The sequence below is a fragment of the Spermophilus citellus genome (genome assembly GCF_964194105.1).
Source record: "Spermophilus citellus genome assembly, chromosome: 4".
In the NCBI taxonomy this organism is placed as follows: domain Eukaryota; kingdom Metazoa; phylum Chordata; class Mammalia; order Rodentia; family Sciuridae; genus Spermophilus; species Spermophilus citellus.
This window is the reverse complement of record NC_138185.1, coordinates 134,627,195-134,651,991: the sequence shown is the minus strand read 5'-3', so window position 1 is coordinate 134,651,991 and position 24,797 is coordinate 134,627,195. Positions and strand designations below refer to the sequence as shown.

The 24,797-nt window shown below is 34.2% G+C and overlaps 1 protein-coding gene across 4 annotated transcripts in view; it reads left to right on the top strand.

Moving 5' to 3' along the window:
• CTDSPL2 (CTD small phosphatase like 2) overlaps positions 1-24,797 on the top strand; it is an 82,451-nt gene that overhangs the window by 35,657 nt on the left and 21,997 nt on the right. For 3 of the 4 annotated variants that reach the window (XM_081288799.1, XM_081288800.1, XM_081288798.1), the window contains 6 exons: positions 2,994-3,132; positions 5,724-5,873; positions 13,647-13,862; positions 17,358-17,436; positions 18,350-18,461; positions 21,672-21,758. In XM_081288799.1, the coding sequence (XP_081144925.1) occupies positions 2,994-3,132; positions 5,724-5,873; positions 13,647-13,862; positions 17,358-17,436; positions 18,350-18,461; positions 21,672-21,758 (783 nt within the window). The remainder of the gene's footprint in view (positions 1-2,993; positions 3,133-5,723; positions 5,874-13,646; positions 13,863-17,357; positions 17,437-18,349; positions 18,462-21,671; positions 21,759-24,797) is intronic. The other variant, XM_081288801.1, reaches the window with a different exon arrangement.

Below are 24,797 nucleotides of genomic sequence, written 5' to 3'. Positions count from 1 at the left end.
CAGTGACTAGAGTTTTTGCCTATTACTCAGCACTACAAAAAAAAAAAAAGGGGTGGTAAGTACAAAATATGAGAGCTAGCTTTTGTGCAGTAGGGCATGTCGTTTTATAGTAATCCTTTTTTTTCTTTATAAAAGTAATCCTTTTTATAAGTAGAAGGAATATACTCTAAAATGATAAAATATATCATAATAAATAAACCAGCAATAGTTATTTATTATCATTTACAAGTATTATGCACTTACATATAAGTGTATGTCCTGTACTATATGACAGGCAGCTCCATAGATTTATTTATAATGGCATTTGCACAAATGCATAAGTAAAGGGTTAGACCACTACATCAGCTCAGCTGTTATGGAACCACTGTCATATATACAGTTTATCACTGACTGAAATGCAATATATGACTACTTGAATGTTCAAAAAAGCTTGGCTTACAAATTGTCTTTCAGAATTGGATCATCAGACATTTGAATGCATTGTTCTGAAGAGTAAGACTGTCAGACTGCAGAATTTTAGTCTTGACTTTCTGATTCTTTTTAGAGATATAAGCTAAAGTATTCAAATATGTTCTCAGTTGAACCCAGTAAAGTCTGTTCTGTTACAATATATGCAACCTCTGCAACATCAGTTAGTTTATACACTATTGTTAAATAGGAGAACTTTATCAGTATAACATGGATACTATGTTGGTTTATATATAATTCTCCTTTGAACTAGACAGAGGGTTCTGAATAATGGGAATTGAATTTTATAATTCATCAAGGAACAAGAAACTTTCTGTTCATCTACTGCATAAGCAAATACCCTTTCACTGGTATTTTTGCTTTTCTTTGCTTTATTAAAGTTAAAATGATAATCTACATTGGGTGCTCTCCCCCCAGAGGTGTACAAGAACTCTTCCAAAATGGCAATGTGTATTTCCTTTTGTGCCCATCTTAATAGAAGCCCTACTGGCTTAAGGCTTTACTGTTCAAGTCCTGTAAGCCCTTGTTTCCACTTCATCATTTTTTAAATTATACCCTGAGGTAACATTCCAGCTACTCTTAGCTACCTGAGGGTGAGGGTAGTGTCCAAGTTATCGCTGAAGGTCCCAATCAGTGTTTTTGTTAGTGCTGTGGTTACAAATGTACAGGAGCCTTAAGTAATGTGCTCCAACATATTCTATCCCTTGTAAGACACATTTTTTTCCCCCACAAGTCTTGTTATCTTTATCATTGTATCAGTGCAGGGTTTTCAAGAATCTATGTAACATTTGTGTTATAGCAGCTGTACTGAGAAACTACTTCATGGGAAACTAGAGCTTAGTGTAATTTAAATTTTGCTGCAATAGTTCTGTTCTTAAAGGACTTTATAAAGACATATATTTTCTGATAATGGAAATCCTATGTTTGAGATATGAGACTTCACGTTAATCATTTTAAAATACAGTAAAATAACAAATGGTAAAACATTGAAGAATTTTGTTATGGATTACTGAGGCATCATCATTATTTTTTTTTTTTGTAATGCCATATTGTTTTGATCAAGCGACCTAAAATTAAGATAAATTGCTGAGTAAAAGGAAAATTCCATATTGAATGATATTTGCAGTAATATATTTTTTCTTTTTTGACCCAAAACTGAAATTATAAATTTTACCACTAACAATACCAAGCTTATTTCAGAAATAATTCAACAATATTCAGCCTTCAGAAAGTATAGTAGGCTGGGCTTGATGGTGCTCACCTGTAATCCTTGTGACTTGGGAGCCAGAGACAAGAGAATGGCAAGTTCAAGGCCAGCCTCAGCAATTGAGTGAGACCTTGTCTTAGGATGTATCTCAATGACAAGAGGGTTTCTGGGTTCAATCTCCAGTACCACAAGAAGAAAAAAGAAGAGAAAGAACATGCATAGTAGTGTATTTTATTAGTTACTGTGTTATAAGAAAGCAGAGAAGTTCCGGGTATGGTGGCTCACATCTGTAATCCCAGTGGCTAGGGAGACTGAGATAGGAGGATCACGAGTTCAAAGCCAGCCTCAGCAAAAGTGAGGTGTAAAGTAACTCAGAGTCTCTAAATAAAATGTAAAATAGGGCTGGGGATATGGCTCAGTGGTTGAGTGCCCCTGAGTTCAGTCCCCGGTTCCCCCCCCCCCACCAAAAAAGTAGAGAAGTTCTTCCAGTTACAAATGTTGATATGTATTAATTATATAGAATATGTAAATTTGAAATTCTAATCCTTATCAAATGATTTTATGTAGTTAATTAAATCATCATGGGCAATATTACAATACAATGATTTGTTTAGTGGATGACTGGAAAAATTCTCAAAACAGAAGATGTATAAATGGTGAAAAATAGGGGTGGAAGTGATTTAGCTGTTGATGCTTGTTTAGCAAGTGTACTGCCCTGAGTTTTATCCCCAGCACTGCAAAAACTAATAAATAAATGGAGAAAAATAAATCAGGCTAATGCTCAGAAGTATATTATTTAAGTCAATTATACTGCAAGCATAGTATAAATTTGTCATGGGAACTTGCCCTAAATAAGATAGAGCTTCTTGCTAAGGAGTAGATTCCTTGGTGTTAATTTGGCCATTTAAATAATTGAGATAAACAGTAGAGATGTGGTAGTGGCAGGCCAGCAAGTTCAATGAGGCTCCCTCTCCTATCTTTCCCGAGTGCTCAAGGAAATGATCTCTGTTCTTTAAAACAGTTCTAAAAATAAGGGGAAATTGGCTGAAAATTCAGAGCACACTGTACAGTTCATTATTTCCATAGCATGGAAAATTTAGGTGAGCCTTGAGAAAGGTTCTAATTATATTTGTGTACTCTAACTGCATTAATATTTGAAGAACACTAAAAATTTTTCCATTTTTGCCACTCTTTGCTATTAATTGCATTTTGTTTCTCCAGGATAAAGAATATTATACCATATTTTATCATTTTATAAGTATAACCTGTAAGACAGAATAATTGTGCTCAGTGCATATTTTTTTCCTCTTGTCTTAAGGAAGAGAGAGAAAATCCTTCAAAGCGGAGTAGAATTGAACGTGATATAGATAATAATTTGATCACATCATCACCAAGAACAGGAGAAAAGCCTAACAAACAGATATCTCGAGTAAGACGGAAAAGTCAAGTAAATGGAGGTTTGTTAATATTTAGATACTGTTTAATTTAGGTGTAAGCAGAGATCTTATTTGACATGTTCCTTGTCTGTTTTAAAAATCTACTTTGAGTAAATTTTTCCTTATTTTTGTGATCTTTTTTGTGTTCAGTATTAGTAGCATGAAGTGAAATGAAAATATATCTTTCTAAAATATTTTACTTTGATGAATTAAATAAAGGCAGAATAATTAGCTTTATACTACTTAGCATAAAAAAATGTATATGGATTGGGGTTGGAGATGTATCTTAGTGGTGAAGTGCTTGCCTAGCATGCCAGAGGCCCTGGGTTCAAGTCCCAGCATCCCCCCCCCCAAAAAAAAAAAGTGTATAAGAATCAACATTAAAAAAAAATTTTTTAGTTGCATGTGAACGTGATAACCTTTATTTTTATTTATTTATTTATTTTTTAATGTGGTGCTGAGAATCAAACCTAGTGCCTCATATGTGCTAGGCAACCCTCTACCACTGAGCCACAACCCCAGCCCCAAGAATCAACATTTTTTACTTCTAATAAGTTGATTTCTGAAAGCAGTAATAATTGTGACTTAATATAACTGAAACTTGTACAAAAAGTTTGTTTCTGGATCATGCTACTTATGAGCTCAGAGGGTACTTAGATCATTTAGACTAGCATTTCTCAATTAGGGGTAGTTTTGCTTCTATGGGACATTTGTCACTATCTGGAATCCTTCACAGTTGTCACCACCTGTGGAGGGGTTGCAACAATCATCTACCAGTTAGATGTCAGATATGTTACTAAACATTCTAAAATGCAGTAAAGCCCCTCACAATAAAGAATTATCAGGCCCAAATGTCAGTAATACAGCTATTGATACATCCTGTCAATATCTTATTGTATAGCTGAGAAGTTCCTCACAATCAATAGGAAGAACAATAAGGACAAGCAGAGAAAGCTATAAAGAACAGTATTTTAGAGCATGAGGTGCTCTAAAACTCTCTTGTTCCCCTAGTACTGGGAATTGAATCCAGGGATGCCCTACCACTGAGCTACATATCCAGTCCTTTGCATTTTGTATTTTGAGATGGAGTTCCTCTAAGTTGCTGAGGCTGACCTGGAATATATGACCTCCTGCTTCAGAACTGCCTCCTTGCCAGTATCTGGGTTGTAGGCATGCACCACCTCACCAAGCTAACTAAAACTGTTTTACACACAAGAGCAATAACAGTTCTTTCCTCATTCCCTCAGTGCAGTAATGTGTCTTTATTGTTTAAAGAGATCAATATGGAGAAAAGGACACTTAGGACAGAGAGGAGAAGAAAGAGGGATAAACAAGTTAAGCTGGGTGTGGTAGTGTACACTATAATCCCAGTGACTTAAGAGACTGAAGCAGGAGGATCACAAATTGAAGGCCAGCCTGGGCAACTGGGCAAGACCTTGTCTCAAAATAAAATATTAAAAAGGGGTAGGGATGTAGCCTAGTATTAGAGTACCGCTGGCTGGGTTCAATCCCTACTACTAATGAATGAATGTATAGCTCAGTGGTACAGTACCCCTGGGTTAAATCCCCAGTATCACCTAAATACATACATACGTAATTTTTAAAAAATAATGAATAATGAATGAAGCTGGTTGCGGTGGCACAGGCCTGTAATCCCAGCAGCTTGGGAGGCTGAGGCAGGAGGATCGAAAGTTCAAAGCCAGCCTCAGCAAAAGCAAGGCACTAAGCAAGTCAGTGAGACCGTCTCTAAATAAAATACAAAAATAGGGCTGGGGATGTGGCTCAGTAGTTGAGGGCCCCTGAGTTCAATCCCTGGTACCAAATGAGAAAAAAAAAGGAATGAGAGAAACAAGTTTTTTTTGTTGTTGTTGTTGTTTAGTTTTGTTTTTAAATCTATATCAAAAAGGTAACATTGTGGAGGATAAGTCAAAGTCAAAACTTTTCATTTTATTTTTGTTTTATATTTCCCAAATATCTGTGAAATTTTTTACTTATAAGATTATTCTTCCTAACCACTCTGAAATGGCTCAGATTTCATGTTTTGTTTTATTTTTTCTTTTTGTCATTCTGGGGATTGAATCCCAAGGCCTTGTACTTGCTAGGCTTTACCACTGAGCTACCTCTCCAGCTCTAATAAGTAATTTTTGACACAGCTGTATTTGACCTTCAGTAGGGCCAGGTTGCCTCTAATGATTTAACTGTCATTCTTTGAAAGATATGAGGGAAGGTTTTATGAAGTAGGCAGCATTCCAAAGTATAATCAAAAACAGAATCTTGCCTTCATGCTTTTGATACTGATAACTTGTTTACTTTCTTACAAAGAATTTTTTTCATTTTCTGTTACACTATATTAATTTGAAGCCTTTTGATTTGTATAATTTTGTATTTAAATTTACTTTGAAAAACACTCAATAAATGTTAACAGTAATAAAGCGTTACTTTATGATTATTTGATTTACGAATGATTTACCTCAGTATTTCTTTATTAATCATTCCTGAATGTTAATTAGTTTTCACAAATATTTGAGGGGAGAAAAGTTATTTTTAAAATGATTTATGTGTAATTTCTGAAAGTCACTGTTTATGACCTTTTTTTTTCTATTCTTTCTTAGAAGCTGGTAGTTATGAAATGACAAATCAACATGCAAAACAAAATGGGAAATTAGAAGAAAATCCTTCCTCTGGCAGTCCTCCAAGGACTACATTGTTGGGGACCATATTTTCTCCTGTCTTCAACTTTTTTTCACCAGCAAATAAAAATGGTATGTATAAACCATTTTCATATGGTTAAGTATTAACTATAATATTATTAAATTATAGTTAATAAACTATGAAGTTAATAAATTATGAAGGGTTTAAACCTTCATAATTTTTAAAAAGATTTTTTAATTTTACTGCCATATTTTGTCAGCATCTTATTTGTTTTATGAACTTGTTAAAGATGTACAGTTCCTTGAAAGTATTTTTTAATTTACTGAAATAATTACTTTGTTTTTTCTATGCTTTCATTATCTGAAAATCTAGATGATAAGACTTTGGTCTAGAGGGATAATTTTTATTTTTATTATTATTGGGGTGACTTCTATAATGCTTTTTTTTTAATCTTTTCTTTTTAGTTGTAGATAGACACAAACCTTTATTTTATTTATCTTCATGTGCTGCTGAGGATCCAACCCAGTGTCTCATACGTGCTAGGCAAGTTCTCTACCACTGAGCCATAACCCTAGCCTGATTGACTCCTGTGTGTGTATATATATATGCACTTTTTTTTTTTTTTTTTTTAAATCAGGGATTGAACTCAGGGCATTTGACCACTGAGCCACATTCCTAGCCCTATTTTGCATTTTATTTAGAGACAGGGTCTCACTGAATTGCTTAGTGCCTTGCCTTTGCTGAGGTTGGCTTTGAACTTGCGATCTTCCTGCCTCGGCTTCTCTAGCTGCTGGGATTACTGGTGTGTGCTACTGCGCCCTGCCCAACTTCTTTAATTCTTAAAGAATATATAGCAGAGAACCCAGAAACATTTCCAGTATTCTGTGACATTACAGATTTATTAAATACCTTTAAACTGAAACCATATACTTTTTTGTAATGCAGTTTTATTATCTTTTTTTTTCCTCCTAGTTATCTTCAATCTAGATAAATAGTAATTTGTTTTATTTGAATTAAGGTACTAATAGTACTCTAATACTATTCTTAGGTAGTAAATAATACTCTAATTCAAATGAATCAAAGATTTTATTATATAAAGTCTTTACAAAAGAATCAAATTTGGGGCTGGGATTGTGGCTCAGCGGTGGAGCGCTCGCCTAGCACGGGCAGGGACCTGGGTTCGATCCTCAGCACCACATAAAAATAAAGGCATTGTGTTGTGTCCATCTATACCTAAAACATAAATATTAAAAAAAATCAAATTTGCTTCTTTACTTTTTTGGGGGCTGGGGATACTAGAGATTTAACTCAGGGCCTCATTCATCATTCATTTTATTTTGAGACAGTCTCACTAAATTACCCAGGCTGGCCTCAAATTTAGGATCTTCATGCCACAGCCTACTAAGTACATGCCTTTACCTGGCCCCTTCTTTTCTTTTTTTTAGTATTTTAGTTGTTGACAGGACTTTTATTGATTTATTGATTTATATATGATGCTGAGATTTGAACCCAGTGCCTCACACATGTAGGCAAGCACTCTGCCTCTGAACCACAACCTCAGCCCACCCTTCATTTTTTTTTTAACAGCTTGTTTACTATACTATACTGTGTTTTAATTTATGATAGTTTATTTTCTAGGTTAGTTGAGGGCAAAGGATAGTCTTTATTTTTGATACAGTATGTGCACATGGAAAATGTGTGTTGCCTAATTACTTAAATTCCAGCCTTAATTATGTTGCTGAATAATAGTGTGTGTGTGTGGTGGGGGTATTTATTTTCCTGGTGGTTCTGGTGATTAAACCCAGAGCCTCACATATACTAGGCAATTACTTTATCTTTGAGCCACATTCGTAGCCCTTTTTAATTTTGAGACAGAATCTCACTAAATCTCCCTTGTTGACCTCAAACTTGCCTGAATGCTGTTAGTGGCTGGGTCCACAGGCTTGATAATGCAAATTTTATTTTATTTTTTGCTTATTCATCTGTTTGGTACTGGAGATCAAACCTAGGGACATTTAATCACTGTGTGCTATATCCCCAGCCCTATCCTATCTATCTATCTATCTATCTATCTATCTATTTAGGGGATTGAACTTCAGAGGCACTCAACCACTGAGCCATGTCCCCAGCTCTATTTTGTATTTTATTTAGAGATAGGGTCTCACTGAGTTGCTTAGAGCAGCAGCTTGCTTTGAACTCAAAATCCTCCCGCCTCAGCCTCCTGAGCCAACTGGGATTAAAATTTTTGAGACAGGGTCTCAATAAGTTGCTGAAGCTGGTCTCATACTTGCATTCCTCCCTCAGCTTCCCAAGTTGCTAGGATTATAGGCATGCACCACTGTTTAACTGATAGTGTAGCTTTTGTATGTATTTATTTTAGTTGTAGATAGACACAGTGCCTTTATTTTTATGTGGTGCTGAGAATTGAACCCCGTGCCTCAGACCTTGCTAGGCAAGCGCTCTACCACTGAGCTACAACCTCAACCTTGGGGCAGTTTTGTTTGTTTTTTTTCTTAGCTGTAGTCGGACATAATACCTTTCATTCTTTTCTTTTCTTTTCTTTTCTTTTCTTTTCTTTTCTTTTCTTTTCTTTCTTTCTCTCTCTCTCTCTCTCTCTCTCTCTCTCTCTATATATATATATATATATATATATATATATATGGTGCTGAGGATTGAACCCAGGGCCTCCCATGTGGTAGGTGAACACTCTACTGCTAAGCCACAACCCCAGCCCCCTAGGGCAGTTTTTGAAAGGCAGAATGGGGGCTGGGGCTGTAGCTCAGTGGTAGGACACTTGCCTCACACGTATAAGGCACTGCACTATATGAAAATAAATGAATAAGTAAAGGTATTGTGTCCATCTACAACTAAAAAAATATTTTTTAAAAAAAGGCAGAATTGTATAATGTAGAATCAAGAATGTCCTGAGGAAGAAAATAATGCATATTAGCACATGAAGGGACTGTAGAATTCTTGTGCTTCTTAATCCATGAAGTGGGATAATTATATTTAAGTGTTCGGAGTGTCTTGAGGATTTCCATTCATTTTAATAAATGTTTATTGAGCATCTCTAATGTTTACTGTTAGTTACTGGAAATTTAGAAATGATTGGCACATGATCCCTGGCTTCAGGGATCTTACTTTTGTTGGGCATGGTGCTGTATACCCAGCTACTTGGTAACCTGAGGCAGGAAGATTACAAGTTCAAGGCAAACCTGGGCTAATTAACATGATCCTCTTTCCCTACAAAAATGTTTCCTTTTTATGATTAAATCAGTGTAATAAATTTTATAGGCACATTGTAGAGATACGGAACATTGAAATACTTCGAGAATGGAGTGATCCTCTGTGGTGGGTGATGGGTTTAGTGAGTCACAGAACATGTGATAGAAAAGTTGGATCTCGAAAGGTGGTAAAGAGCATTCCAGGTGGAAGGAGCAGTATGAGCAAAGGCTCCACAGCATTTAGAACAGACAGAACATTGGGTTTGAAAAGGGGAAAGGTAAGAAAGTTATGAAAAAGGCAGATTATGGAGCTAACAAAATGTTTGAACTTTATAGTCAGTGGGGATTGGCTGAGAGGTTTTTAATCTAGTGAAATGATGAGTCAGATTTATGTTTTATAATGATCACTTGGCAAGAATATGTAGGCTAGATCCTAAAGAGACTGGAGGCTGGGAGAAATTAGTAGAATTGTAGTAGTCCATGAGACTTTAGTATTAGAAAAGAGAGGAAGAGGATATAAAATGGACAAGTTTGGGGCACAGATTAGAGGTGATAGAAAGAGAGATTAAAGAAGAAGAAAGCTCTCTGGACATAATTGAGTTTAATTCAAGCTGTGCTGGTCTTGAGATGTCATGAAACAACAAAATTAAAATGTCTAGTAAGCGCTTTGTCATTCCAATGTTGACTTCAGATTTCTGGGTTTAAGCAGCAGACTATGCTGTCATCTTGGTATCAGTGGAAGCCAGTGGAACAAATTGTTTATTTTAGTTCTGCAAACCAAGACTAAAATTTTGCGGGGAAACATTGAAGGACTGGAAAAATTAAGAGCAGCCAACAAAAGAAGACATGGAGGAAGCCACGAGATGAGACTTAATAAAAGAGAAAGGACTGTTCAAACCTAGAGCATGGATTAAGAATTATAAAGATAGAAGAAAAAGAAATGAGCATTGAAAGGACATAACTAAGCTGACCAATTAGAAGGGCATTAGTTTCTTTGCCAAAAAGTTTCAGAGGAGGGTTCAGATTTGGAAGCCCAGTATTACTGAGTTAGAATAATAAAATGGAGAGTAAGAAAGGAAACAGCAAATGTAGATTACTTTTATGAAAAGCTTGAGTGTGAATGAAAAACTAGAGAAGTCACACAGTCTCCATCAATAGTTTGTAAGAGCCAAATATTTTTGTATTTTATGCCTCAGGGAAGTATCTAATATAGGAAAAAGTTAAAAACTGAAAAAAAGAGGTAAGTGGAGAAAGTGTCTAGAGATCATTGACAGAGCTGGGATCAAAAGAACAGGTAAAAGGATTTAAATTGAAATAGGATAGGAAGACATTTTTTCCTAATGCTGGAGGGAAAAAACTCCAAAGGTTAACATATAGAAGTTTGAGGAAGAAAGACTTGATATTTGGTAGTTACAGTTTTTTCTTTGAAAGAGAGGATTATTTTATTTATAGGGGTGGTACTAGTGGCAGGGACTTGAAGAGAATACTGAAGGGTTAAAATGTTCCTCTGGGAAGGAGCTGAGACAAAAAAGTGCTGCGCAACATGCTAGAGGCCTAGTTAAGATTGGGGAATTTCATCTGGAGTATGTCCAGACTTTAATAATTGTATTGTTTCCTTTAGTAGTCTGAGAAGCCTGTCATAATAATTCAAGAGGGTTTTCTTGATTTATGTCAGTGGAAGGACACGGAAACAAGATTGCTGAGAGCATTGGCTTGCAAGTGGGTTAAGTGATATACTATGAAGTCTAGGTGAGAAGAGTGGGGAAGAAGTTGATGAGTGATGTGTTAGGATCATCAAGCATGATGATCACATATAATGGGAATAAGATAGATAATTGGAAGATTACAAGGTTGCAGTAAGATTAATGTTAACTTTATATTAAACCTAATATTAATTTTAGGTTTCAGAGATGAACAGTTTCTTAGTGTTAATATCCAGCTTATTGCCTTGGTAATAATGGCTAAAGAACAGTTTGAAGATATTTAAAACTCAAGAAAGCAAAAACTTTGAAGATTAGTCATTGGATGAGTCACTGGCATCATTTGTAATAAAAAACTAGATAAAATACCATGTTTAGGGGCTGGGGATGTGGCTCAAGCGGTAGCGCGCTCGCCTGGCATGCGTGCGGCCCGGGTTCAATCCTCAGCACCACATACCAACAAAGATGTTGTGTCCGCCGAGAACTAAAAAATAAATATTAAAAAAATTCTCTCTCTCTCTCTCTCTCTCTCTCTCTCTCTCTCTCTCTCTCTCTCCTCTCTCACTCTCTCTTTAAAAAAAAAAATACCATGTTTATTAATAGAGTGATGATGAACTAATAGCCAGGTGTTGAACTTCTGTGACTGAGAGGATCCTGATAGTATATGTTAGATGAGAGCATTGAGAATTAGTGAAAAGTTGTATTAGCCACATGATGTTAGTCTCAAAGAGCAGGCTCCACCCCCAACCCCTCTATTAGTGGAAAAATCAGTCATCTGTTAGTAGGAATGGAGATAAATTCTGATTCAATTAGTATATTTGGCATGGGAGTATAAAGAACTCAGGAAAATAAATGCTTTTAGGAAAGAAGTTAAATTTAAAGCAGTAATGCAGAGAATACAAGGAAATTGTGAATGTTGGAAGTTTTGTTATTTTTGTTGTTTAAAATGACATTTGAAGGATTTCAGAAATAGAATGGGATCATTTCATTGTGGAAGAAGAATTGGATGATTTTGTTATTGAGATGGAATTTTGTTGAGTAATTATTTTGGTGTCTTAATAAAAAGGTTCTTATGGTTAGGGGAACATTTAGCTTATTCTTGGATAAGTGCCACTGGTTGAAAAATTACAATTCCCTACAATGGCTAGGATGCTTGTATTTGAATTAGAAGAATTTAAGTTGTTTAGGAATAGTGAACATATATGAAATGCCTGGCACATAGTATGTTCTTAAAAAATGATATATGCTTTAGTGAAAAGAAGTTCTAAATTATGACTCTTATTTGAGTATAAATAGGTGTTTCTGAACTATTTGAAACTTAAAAAAAAATGTGTTCATCGGTGTGGTGACACATGCCTATAATCCCAGTGACTTTGGAGACTGAGGCAAGAGGACCACAAGTTCCAGGCCAGCCACAGCAACTTAACAAGGCTTTGTTTCAGAATAAAAAGGACTGGGGATGTGGCTCAGTGTTTAAGCACCTATAGGTTCAATCCCTAGCACCAAAAAAAAACAAGACAAAAAAAATTCTCCCCATTTAAAAAAAATTAGTGTATAATTGTATGTTGTATTGGGGTTCATTTTGACAAAATCAAACATGCAAGGAATTTGATTTCAATCACCATTCCCCCATCTTACTCTTTTCTTCCTTTATTCTTCTTCCTCTATTCTACTGAGCTTCCTTTTGTTCCTTTATTTATTTTTGATTGGTACTTTATACATATACATAAAAGTGAGATTCCCTTTAGCACATTTATGTATGTATATAACATGATTTTGTTAAATTAATTCCTTATCTCTTCCCCTTTCCTTTCCTTCCTCCCTTTCGTTCTTCTGTTAGTTCATTGATCTTCTCTAAATACTTGTGATATCCAACACCCCCTCACCTCCCAACTGCCTTCTTTTCCTTATTTTTCTCTAGCTTCCACATATGAGAGAAAACATTCAACCCTTGATTTTTCTAAGTGTGGCTTATTTCACTTGGCATGATTTTCTCCATTTTCATCCATTTACTAACAAATGCAATAATTTCATTCTTCTTTATGGCCGAGTAAAACTCCGTTGTGTATATATCACATTTTTTTGATCCATTCATCTATTGACAAGCATCTGGGTTGATTCCATAATTTGGCTATTTTGAATTGTGCTGTTAAGTATATAAACATTAGAGTGATTATTGCTATAGTAATTATTGCTGGTTTTAGTTCTTTTGGATAAATAGCAAGGAGTGGGATAGCTGAGTTACATGGTGGTTCATAAACATTCTTTTTTATTTCTTTTCATTTCTCTGGTTGTATGCGATGTAGAGTCACACCGGTACAGTTGTACATGTACCTAGGGTAATGATGTCCATCTTATTCCACCATCTTTTCTGCCCCCATACACGCTCCCCACTTCTCCCTCCCCTTTGTCCAATCAAAGTTCTTCCATTTTTTCCATCATCACCCCCCACCCACACACATGGATCAGCATCCACTTATCAGAGAGAACACTTGGCCTTTGGTTTTTTGGGATTGGCTTACTTTGCTTAGCATGATATTCTCCAACTCCATCCATTTACCTGCAAATGCCATAATCTTATTCTCTTTTAATGCTGAGTAATATTCTATACCATAGCTTTTTTATCCATTCATCTGTTGAAGGGCATCTAGGTTGCTTACAGTTTAGCTATTGTGAATTGAGCTGCTATGAATATTGATGTAGTTGCATTACTCTAGTATGCTGATTTTAAGTCCTTTGAGTATAAATCGAGGAGTGGGATAGCTGGGTCAAATGGTGATCATAAACATTCTTGATCCTTATTTTTTGTGAAAAGTGTATAGAAGACTTTCTAAAGGCTGTATCCTTAGCTTTGTTCCTAAAGTATTAGTCCAAATAAATTACATAATGATAATTGCATTTAATTTTTCTAAATATTTGAGTTCTTCAATGATGATAGTACACTGAATTCTGATTGCAGGAACGTCAGGATCAGATTCCCCAGGACAGGCTGTGGAAGCTGAAGAGATAGTAAAACAACTTGATATGGAACAGGTGGATGAGATCACTACCAGTACTACAACATCAACTAATGGAGCAGCTTACTCAAATCAAGCAGTACAAGTGAGGCCATCGATAAATAATGGTTTAGAAGAAGCAGAAGAAACAGTTAATCGTGATATCCCACCCCTTACAGGTGAAGAAAATTCATTTTTTATGTGTCTTCATGAATAGTTTATAAAAATATGTATATCAGATTTTTTTTCTTAATTGGGCAGATTAAATGCATAAACTTTTCTTCCTTGAAGTTAAAAAGAAAATTAAATTGGAAACAAAATTTTATCCCAGAAATCCAAAGTCATTATTTGCACTAGTCTTGGACCCTAGGTCTGCAGTCCCTGCCTAGAGGCAGTGTCACAATTTTAGATTTATGCATACATGAATGATGTACCCCCAAGGGGGATGTTTCTGGATCTCTCCCTATACCCATATTTTGCAGTCTTATGGATCTTTACAAACTTCATTAACATAATTATTACTTTCTCAGCCAGTAGCCATTGAAATGTAGAAACTTAATGCATCTGAGAGGTAGAGTAGATATACCGAGTATAAGATCAAATTGTGTTCCACCATTCCTGAAAGTGAAGTAAAATTGAGGATAGTCAGCTTCCTTCTGGGGCAGACATTTTATCTTAGATTTGTTTTCTGTTCCTTATGGTGTCAGATACTTGAGAGACCCAGTAAATGTATATTGGTTAAGAAGAATGGTTTGGCATAAAGAAGTAGAATAATGTACTTCTCTCATATATAAACAAGCAAACAAACAAAAAAAACACACACAATAAAACAGCAGAAAACATTTAAAGAAAAAAAATGCACAGAATTGTGAATCTTCTATATAGTAAAACTCATTAGCCAGGTGCAGTGGCGCACGCCTGTAATCCCAGCAGCTCGGGATGCTGAGGCAGGAGGATCACAAGTTCAAAGCCAGCTTCAGCAACAGCGAGGTACTAAGCAACTCAGTGAGACCTGTCTGTAAAATAAAATACAAAATAGGGCTGGAGATGTGGCTCAGTGTTTGAGTGCTCCTGGGTTCAATCCCTAGAACCCCCTGCCCCCCAACAATCAATCACTTATTAATACCAATATACAGAGAAAAGCACCAAAATAGAGGCAAGACTTAATTTCATGAAGCCAGAAATTCTTAATTATACTGTTACGCCCAGAATTTAAGAATGATACTAAATCTAACAAGCAGATCAACAAGGTTATGCACAGATTAACTTACCTTTGACCAATGTTTTCATGCTGATTACATTGCCCAGGGTTATAAATCTAATGAATGGTAAAGGATAAAGTCCAGGACTCTTGGGTATAATAAGTCTTTGTATTTATTTTTTATGACAACTGTGAAGGTGGAAAAATGATTTCTGTAACCTTAATTTCTGGATAGGAAAAGTAAGACAATACAGTTGTCTCATTTATATCCCTACATTTATGAACACCTATTTTTTGTGATGGGAATTATTGATAATGATGAATAAGGTACACTCCTTGACCCTAAAGAGTTCATGATCTAATTGAAGAGCCAGGTACGCAGAAAAATTACCATGTGGTGAGTGCTATTACAAATAAGTAAGCAAGATGATGTGGTGGCACATTGCAGTTACTCTGGGATGATGATGATAAGAGAACAGAGCCAAAGAAGACAAGAAGGTAGCTTATTACCATTTTAAAGCTAAAAATTGTGTTTCAAATTGTCTCAAGACCCCAAAGTATCATTTGGAATATTAACAAACTTCAAAGCAAACTTAATAACATATATATCTAACTCTACAATCAAAGGGGAAGAATTACTACCACAGCTTAATGGAGCCCAAAGTCTCTTGAGACAGTTTGAAACAGTTTTCTTAGTTTTAAAATGATAAATGGGGTATGTCTGTAGCCCCTCCCTTGTACTCTGGAGGCTTAGGTGGGAGGATCACTTGAGCCCTGGAATTCTGGACCGGCTTAGGCAACTTAGACTTCATCTCAGAAATAAATGAATAAATGGTGGTAATAATAATACAGGGTTTTGAAGTGAAATATGAAAGATGCATAGTATGTTGGAATTCAGTATATGGTCTATACTTTCTCTGAGGTCAGTAGGAATTTGGAAAAGTGAAGTAGTTGGAAGATACATTTTTCATTATCCCCTTGTTAGTGAACTATTTCAGGTATAAATTGTCATAGATAAATAAAAATTCTGCTTTACATCTTATGTCATTTGAACAAACACATCAAAGTGACCTTGTCTAAGAAAGCCTAAATACATAATTGTAAAAAAGGGTTAATTTTTGTCCTGAAACTTACCCTCTAACACTCCATTTCTAAGGATTACAGACACTTTTATTGGGTTCCACCTAAAATCATTGCCTTTGAGACATTACTTGTTTAGATTGTAAGGAACAATCTTCCTCTCCTTCAATGTAAGTCACAGTTATTGTCTTAGGAAATTCTCAGCATGTTTCTATAGCATAATGTTTTTTAATTGATATAATCTTAGTTTAGACAGAATGAATTATATAGAATACAATTGTTCCTTAATTATTTTAAAGTTATAAGTTAGAAGTAATATATAAAGCTATTTTTTTCTACATGCAGCAACATGTAGACATGATACATTACTTAACCATTTTTTGGGCGGGCAGTACTTGGGATTGAATCCATGGCCTTGCACACGCTAGGCAAGCGCTCTACCATGACCTGCATCCTCAACCTCATTACTTAAGCTTTTTAAGATCATAGATACAACCTTGAGATTCCTGGGAAAATATATACACTTAAGTCTTCGTGGGGTTCATGGACTTTTTAAAAATTATTTTTGACACATGAAAATTGTGAAAACTGATGTAGTACCATGCAGTGTTTCCATACGTACACACACACACACACACATATATATATATATATATATATATAGTGTAATGTTTACATCAGGTTAAACATCTATCTTCTTAAACATTTATTATTTCTTGATGGTGAAACATTCAAAATCCTTTTTTTTAGCTTTTGGAAGTGGACAGTACTTACTGTTATCTACAGTAACCCTATTGTGCAGTAGCATACCATTACCTCTCACTCCTCTCTAACTGTAACTTAGTACCCATTGATCAATTTCTGCCCAACTCCTGTATACACTGATCTCTGGTAACCACCATTCTATTATCAACTTCTATGGTACTTGTCTTTCTGTACCTGGCTTAAAGTATATAAAGACCATGGTTGGATCTGTTGTTAGCATATATTTATTGTCTACCTATATGTACAAGGCACTTTGTGGTATAGTTTTGATACAAAAACACCATAAAAACTTTATGGTTATCACATATAATCACTATCCAGTTAGAAATTGGATTTTTGTGGGGTATTATTTTTAATAAGTAGTAATTTCTTTCTACTAGTCATGATATTTGTTATTCTATCTGTAGTGATAGGTTTTCTCCTTTGAATGTAGTTAATTATGTTACTAAATTTGCTTTAAAATGCTGTGTAGTTACAAGTTAACTACAAGTAGTTACAAGTTACTTTTGTCTTTAATCTTATATATTCAGAGCCTCAGGAAGATCTTATATAGAAATAATAAAAATGCATACTTAAAGGAAGCATTGAGTGAGTAAAAGTAACATCTTCTTTTCATTTTATTAAATAGCACCAGTAACTCCAGAGAGTGGTTATTCATCAGCCCATGCAGAAGCCACCTATGAAGAAGACTGGGAAGTATTTGACCCGTGAGTTATCTGGTTTAAAATTTTTTCTCTTTACTTAATAACTTTTCAAATTTATGTTGATGCAAAAGCTGGCACTTTCAGTAGAAACCTTAATTTGAATTTTGATTTTTATCCTGGGCTAGTATTACATGGTAGAATACTCTCTTGTGATGCTGAGCAGCAAACTGTAGTTCCCAATCAGCCATGTGATCATGAGGGTAAATAATTGATATTCTGCATTTTACTTTGTTGCTAAACATCAAAGTTTGGCCTTTTAGCTATATTAAATGATTTTCAACTTAAGATGCATTTATTGGGATGATTATAGTGACACTCTCCTGTAATCTTGGAGAGACCACAAGGCAAGAGGAATGCAAGTTCAAGGTCAACCTGGACAACTGAGTGAGACCCTGTCTCCAAATAAAAGATTTTTTAAAAAGCCAGGAACGCTTGGGGCTGGGACTGTGGGTCAGTGGTAGAGCACTCATCTAGCATGTGTGAGGCACTGGGTTCAAACCTCAGCACAGCATAAAGATAAATAAATAAAGATATTGTCCATCTACAACTAAAAAGTAAAGATATTTTTTAAAAAGCAAAAAAAAAAAAAAAAAAAAGCAAGGAACACTCAGTGGTAGAGGACTTGCCTAGAATGCTCATGTCCTGGGTTCAACCCCCTAACCAGTGTACACAGTGGGTTTTATAGAGGGAATCTGATAGTGAGGAGCATCTGTTTTAGGAAGAGCATGTGATCTCTAGGTATTAATATCTTTACTGAGACATGGAGATACTAATTTGTATATTTTCACTTTTACTTACATGTTTTTACTGGGTTAAATGGGCTTTATTAAAGATTTTTAAATGTACTAAATTTAATAATATGCTTTATGTTTATAAAAATAGAAATATTGAACTTTTCTTAAAATTTGATTTATAGCTATTATTTCATCAAACATGTTCCACCACTGACAGAAGAACAACTAAATAGGAAACCTGCTCTTCCATTGAAAACAAGAAGCACACCAGAATTCTCCTTAGTTTTAGACCTGGTAAGTGTATTATCTATAGAGGAAGAGAGAATAAAGGAGTTAAATTCTTTTTTAAAGTAACACTGAAAATACAAATGAATAATAATGAGTAGCTAGCACACTTAAAATAATGACGTCCTGGGTTTCTGGAATGTTCTTTTTAAGTATAGTCTAATGTTAGGGTTCCACATTTGGTTGGGATCAAGTATCCTTTGAGAATAAGCCACATTTTTAATTTTGGTATTGAAATGAGTTTTCTCCTCCATATTCCTGAGACCCTTGTGATTTGTTATTTGTTTTTCTGATGCTGGGGATGGAACCCAGGGCCTCAGTTATGCTAGAAGAGTATTTTTACCACTAAGCTACATACTCAGCCCCATGATTTGTTTTTCTGTCTTCTAAGAAGTTCTAATTTCATTTCATTAGAATTGTGCCTACATTTTAGATTCCCTCTTTCTTGTCAGGCTCTCAAGTTTCCCCAAAGGACCAAAAATAATTTAGGTCTCATTGAGTTAATGGCAAGATATATTCCGTTTCGTATTTTTGTTTTTGCATATTATCTGATACCAATAAACTTTTCACCATGGGATTGGTGGCACACACCTGTGATCCCAGCGACTCAGGAGACTGCTTCAGGAATCCCAGTTAGAGGTCAGCCTCAGCAACTTAGCAAGACCTTGTCTCTAAACAAAAAAATTTTAAAAAGGATGGGGACAGGGGCTGGGGAATATAGCTCAGTCGGTAGAGTGCTTGCCTAGCATGCATAAAGCCCTGGCTTTAATCCCCAGCACCACCAAAACAAAGAAATAAAGCAGCACCAAAAAAAAAAAAAAAAGTTTTTTTCATGAACAGTGTCAAAAGCATAATCTCTTAATGCTGGTGATGAAAGATTTTAATATGTTCTAAATGTGATTTAAAATTTGTATTTTAAGAGCCAGGCATGGGCTACTAGGGAGGCTGAGGCAAGAGGATCACTTTAGCCTAGGAGTTCAAGGTTAGCCTGGGCAACAGAGCAGGACCACCATCTTTAAAAAAACAAAAACCCCAACCCTATCTATTTTAGAGTACTAGAAGAGCTAGTAAAACAGAATATTTCATTTATTTTGCTAATACAATCTAATATGTAGTCATCACATTTACTATCTGCTTACATACATTTTCATGATATTTAGAAGAAATAAAAAGAGAAAGATGTATTTTTGAATTATGATTCATTTAGATTTAATATGCAAGTTAAAGATGAAAATGAGAAACATTTTACTATTAGGAGCTGATGTGGTTATGATATTAAGTTTTCCCACATTATTTTGGCTTCAGTGTAAAAGAAAGATTGAGCATAAATAATCTTAGAGAACTAGATGGAGAATGATCAGATCTTAATAGGCTATAGTTGAAGCAGTAGAATTAGTTATGATTCATTTATAGTAAAGAGAAATCATTTTCTTTTAAGAATAGTTTTTATTTCAAGTGACATTGATAAATTTACAGTGACTTCTAAGGGTAAATGATTGAGAACCACTCTGAAACTATAGAAGGACTGTGATTTATTAACCATGCCTGTAAAGGACACGAAACAGTGGAGAGTAGCATGCCAATTATTACTTTAGATAGTTTTGTCTATAAAAAGAAATAGAAAAACATGCATTTTATGAGATATTGAAAAATGATTATTCTTTCAATATTTGTTTAAAAATTTGAAGTGTGATGGTAAATCGCATACAATCATAGAAGTAATACTTTGCTGAAGTTGGGTACAATGAATCAAATGCATTCTGCTGTCATATATATCTAATTTAAATAAATAAATAAAATTTTAAAAAGAATACATTTTCTTAAGGTGCTAACAGCAATACCTTGAAATGTGTGCTGTGTTAAGCATGTATTTTTTTGCCTCCTCATAGTTTAACTTTTTTTGTTGTTGTTTTGTTTTTAGTTGTAGATGGACATGGGATCTTTATTTTTGCTTATTTATTTTTATGTGGTGCTGAGGATTGAACCCAGTGCCTCACATGGGCTAGGCAAGCGCTCTGCCACTGAGCTACAGCCCTAGCTCTCATTGTTTAACTTTTAAGTTAAAAAAAAAAAAAAAAAAAAAACAGTAGTGCTGGGGCTGGGGCTCAGTAGCAGAGCGCTTGCCTAGCCCATGTGAGGCTAGTTAATAAGATGCGGAATCACAAACTTTGATCATTGTTGTTGAATTTTAATTGATGTTAACCCATTTGGCTCATTGGCCCATGGAATACGTATAAAAACTTGAATTGAGCAACAAATATACCACTTATGGTAACTTTGGCATAATATTTGAATTTTTGTTATGTTCTCAGAGATGAAAACTTGGAACTTGATAGTTAATAAACACATTGAAAATTTAGAGGGTAGTCATTAGTAGCTTTTTTTTGTTGTTGTTGTTAAATGCTTTCATTAATACTAACAGAAGGCTTGTTTTTTGTTTTTTTAAGCATTCAAGATTTAAGGAATGTAAATATTTGCATCTATCTTACATTGAACAATCCTTACTTTCTCATTCTCTTAATGAGAAAACAGGATTTGGGAATAAAAGATGACAAGTTTTCATTGCCTGCTATTTAGTTACATAATGTGGATGAAATGTATTCATGATAAAAACATCTATTTCTAAAGTAAGATTCTTTATATATAGTTTGACGATAAGGAGCTATATGAAATATATATGTATTTTGTGTGTGTGTGTGTGTGTGTGTGTATGTGTAGAAAGAGAGACTTCTATAGGTATATATAGATACAGATATACATACATATTTTAAAAAATAGATTTTAAACTTGCATTTGCTAATTTTATTAAGAAAAAAACGTGTTTTCTAACAAAGTTGGCAGCTGCAGAACTCAGAGCAGTGGTTCTCAAACTTAAGCATGCCTCAGAATTTCCTGAATCGCTTTTTAAAACAAAGATTGCTGAGGCCCTCCGCCCCCTGAGTTTATGAACCTTCAGAAATAGAGCTGGAGAATTTTGTTTGCATTTGTTACTAGTTTCCAGATGTTGCTGATGCCTTTTATTGGTCCAGGAACTGCACTTGAAAACTATTGACTTTAGAAAATCTTATCTTAATAATAATGTATTATATACATAAAATTCCACATATGAAATAGATGCCTTAATAAATGTTTTTGGTAATCATTACTACATAAAATTATCATTTGAAGGGTTTTTAAAAATCTTATTTCATTTATTGAATATGTGTTTTTTATTTTAAGGATGAAACACTAGTGCATTGTAGCCTAAATGAGCTAGAAGATGCAGCACTTACTTTTCCAGTCCTTTTCCAAGATGTCATTTATCAGGTAATTTTTAAATTTTTAACTTGATTTTTGGTCTGTTAGGGTAACATTCTGAGTTAAAAAACAAAAACAAAAAAAAATTTTGTGTGTGTGTGTGTTTGATGTTCAATGTGTTTTTCTATAGACTTCCTGATTGATTTCATCAATATTTTAGTGCCTATTAACACAAAGTAGCATCATGTTAGATAGTTACATAAAACAACATTAATTTGTTACCAAAAAAATACTAACTTTTCTTACCCAGTGATGTCTGCTAGTTTTTTAATTTATTTGCCAGCAGGTGGAGGCAGGAGCACTGACATAGTTCCCCAAGAGGACTTTGCTAGGTTAACACCTGGTGTTTTTTCAAAAATTCAATTAATAAAAAGAAAACTCATTCCTTGTTGGTCGTTTTATTTCCTATAGTAATGTGTGCAAAATTGTAGTTTGTTAGATCTACTTTATGTTAATCACAGAATTCCAGGACACTCTTCTAGTATGGGTATAAACATTTATCTCATCTGTGCTGATGGACAGGTAACAGTGCAAAATATATATATATCATTAAGATTTCACCATGGATTATATGTGTTGGCAAATTTTTTTTTTATTTTAAGATTCTCTCTATTTTAAGAGTGAATTAATTAAATAAGCAAATATACTTGCAAAACTACAAAGTACCTTTTTATGATGGCAGTTGTATTATTAATTAGCATTAACTTTATATGTACTATATGTTGAAAGATGGGGGAAGTGTTAAAAGAGTTTGTAGTCTTTCAAGAGGAAGCCAACCCGGATTAACTAAATTCACGGGATCATTTACCATGTAGATAATGAAAAGGTCTTTATGGTTGTTTATGTGCTCTTAATAGGCAGTTATAATGAGGTCATAGTTTTCTTGGCTGATTTTAGTTGCTATCTCATAGGAATCATGAAATTACTCAGCTATATAGAAGTTTGTGCTTCAGGGCTACTTTATCAAATACTTCATCTGGTAATGAATCATAAGAAGATTTATTTTTGCAGTAATTGTCAGGTCTAATTTAACCTAGATAGGTGTTACAGGTGTGATAATACCTGAATACCATAAATACCTTCCTTTTATGTAAACTGATTTAAGTCCTGGTATATAATCAGAGGATGAGCAAAATATGCATAAAAATGGGATTTTAAGATCTTTCTGTTCCTTTTGAATTGGTTATTGGTTTCAGGCAAATCTTTTTTTAAGACATTATACATTGCTTTTGTTTAGGTGGACTTCAAGGACAGTAGTCATATGGCAAATACATATAAGTATAGCAACAACTTAAGTTTTCTCTTTTTAGCTTAATAACCTTGTTGGTGTTTTGTTGGTTTTTTTTTTTTTCTTTCTTTTTTTTTTGGTAAGATTGCACAGTGGCTTTAGCGGTTTGAATTTGGAAGGGAAAGCTATTTGAAAAATAGGTAAATAATGATTTTTAGAAGACTCATTAAGCTTCTAGATTTGAAATTTATTTCATACAGATAGATGGCTTTTGGTCTGTTTAGCTAGTATTGATAGTGAAATAAGAAACCTGGAAAGGAGATAATTTGGTTCTTTTCAGTATGATCATATAATTGAACTTTTTTCTTATTTTCACCATTTCTGCTTTAACTCTTTTTAAAAGTTCTTATTTCATGCGGATCTGGATAGTTGTTGTGGTTTGAATAAAAGGCTTATAGGAGTACATATGACTAATAGTTTAAAAAATTATGTATGTACTGAATGTCTCTGTGGATTTATAAGAAATATTTTTTGTTATATATTTTTAGTTACACTTTCTGAAATTGAAAAATAAATAATCTAAATAACAATGAGCAGGAAGTTTGAATCTTAGAAGCTCTGATTATTGAATTTTAATATTACGACTAATTTACTACATCAAGGACAGGGTTTAGTTCCCCTTTAGTAAATTTTTGAGGATGTCCATAGTTAACATTGGGTACATTCCTTTGGATTTCTGGTGTTGGTATGGCCATTCTGTCTGCTTTTTTAAAATAACTGAAGAAATCTTTGGGTTAGGGTTCCCCCAGTTTTTTCAGACCAGCAAGCTCCCTTTAAACAGGGAATGATGTCTTTTAAAATTTCAGTGGTGTTGTCTCCATCTACTGGCAAAGAAGAAATATACACAAGGGTCTGAGATGATCTAAGAGATTTTGGAGAAACCACATTATTAGGTAAGATGTAACTTACATATTTAACCACTGTACTGTAATGTGGCCCACTTAAAGGTAGAAACCTGTAAAGTACTGTATATACTCTTATTTAAAGAATACCTTATTGAGGTAAAATTTAAATGACATAAAATTAACCCTTTTTCAGTAAATAGTTACCTGGCATTTATCTGTATCCTCTTTAATATGTCAGTTCCATAGCATTTACACCCACATGCATGCATATGCACATACACACACTCAAACATATACTCTCAGTTAAAATAGGATCAACTTATATAGGCCAGATAAAGCATCCTATTGGGACTTTTATTTTCTTTTTGTGGTAAGTTTGTTATGGTTTACCTAATTTTAATTCTACATTTTCTTTCATTTCAAAACAATTAAATGTAAATATATCTTAATAATTGTCTATATCAGGAGTTGGCAAACTTCCATAAAGGGCCAGTAATAAATATTTTAGGTTTTGTATATATGTTGCAGCTACTATTTCTGCCATTACAACATGAAAGTAGCCAGAAACAAAAAGTATGGCTGTATTCCAGTAAAACTTTATTTATAAAAATATACTTATGCTGGATTTGGCCAGTTGGCCTGTATACTGACCTATGGTATAATAATTATGAGAGTATATACAGTAAATTTACATTTTGAGATTCTAAGTGGAAGCAAGTAATCAAATGTTCATCAAAATTCTTGTTACTGTGTATAAAAATTTTAAATTAGATCCACAGAAATCTGGTTGTGGGCTTTTCTAATTGGATTTTTTTTTTCCTTAGATCAAAATTTGAGGGAATTTTTGAGGTAGTCACTACTGAACATTTAAAGATTGCCTGACTCATAATACTCATCTTTTGATTGATAAGTTTA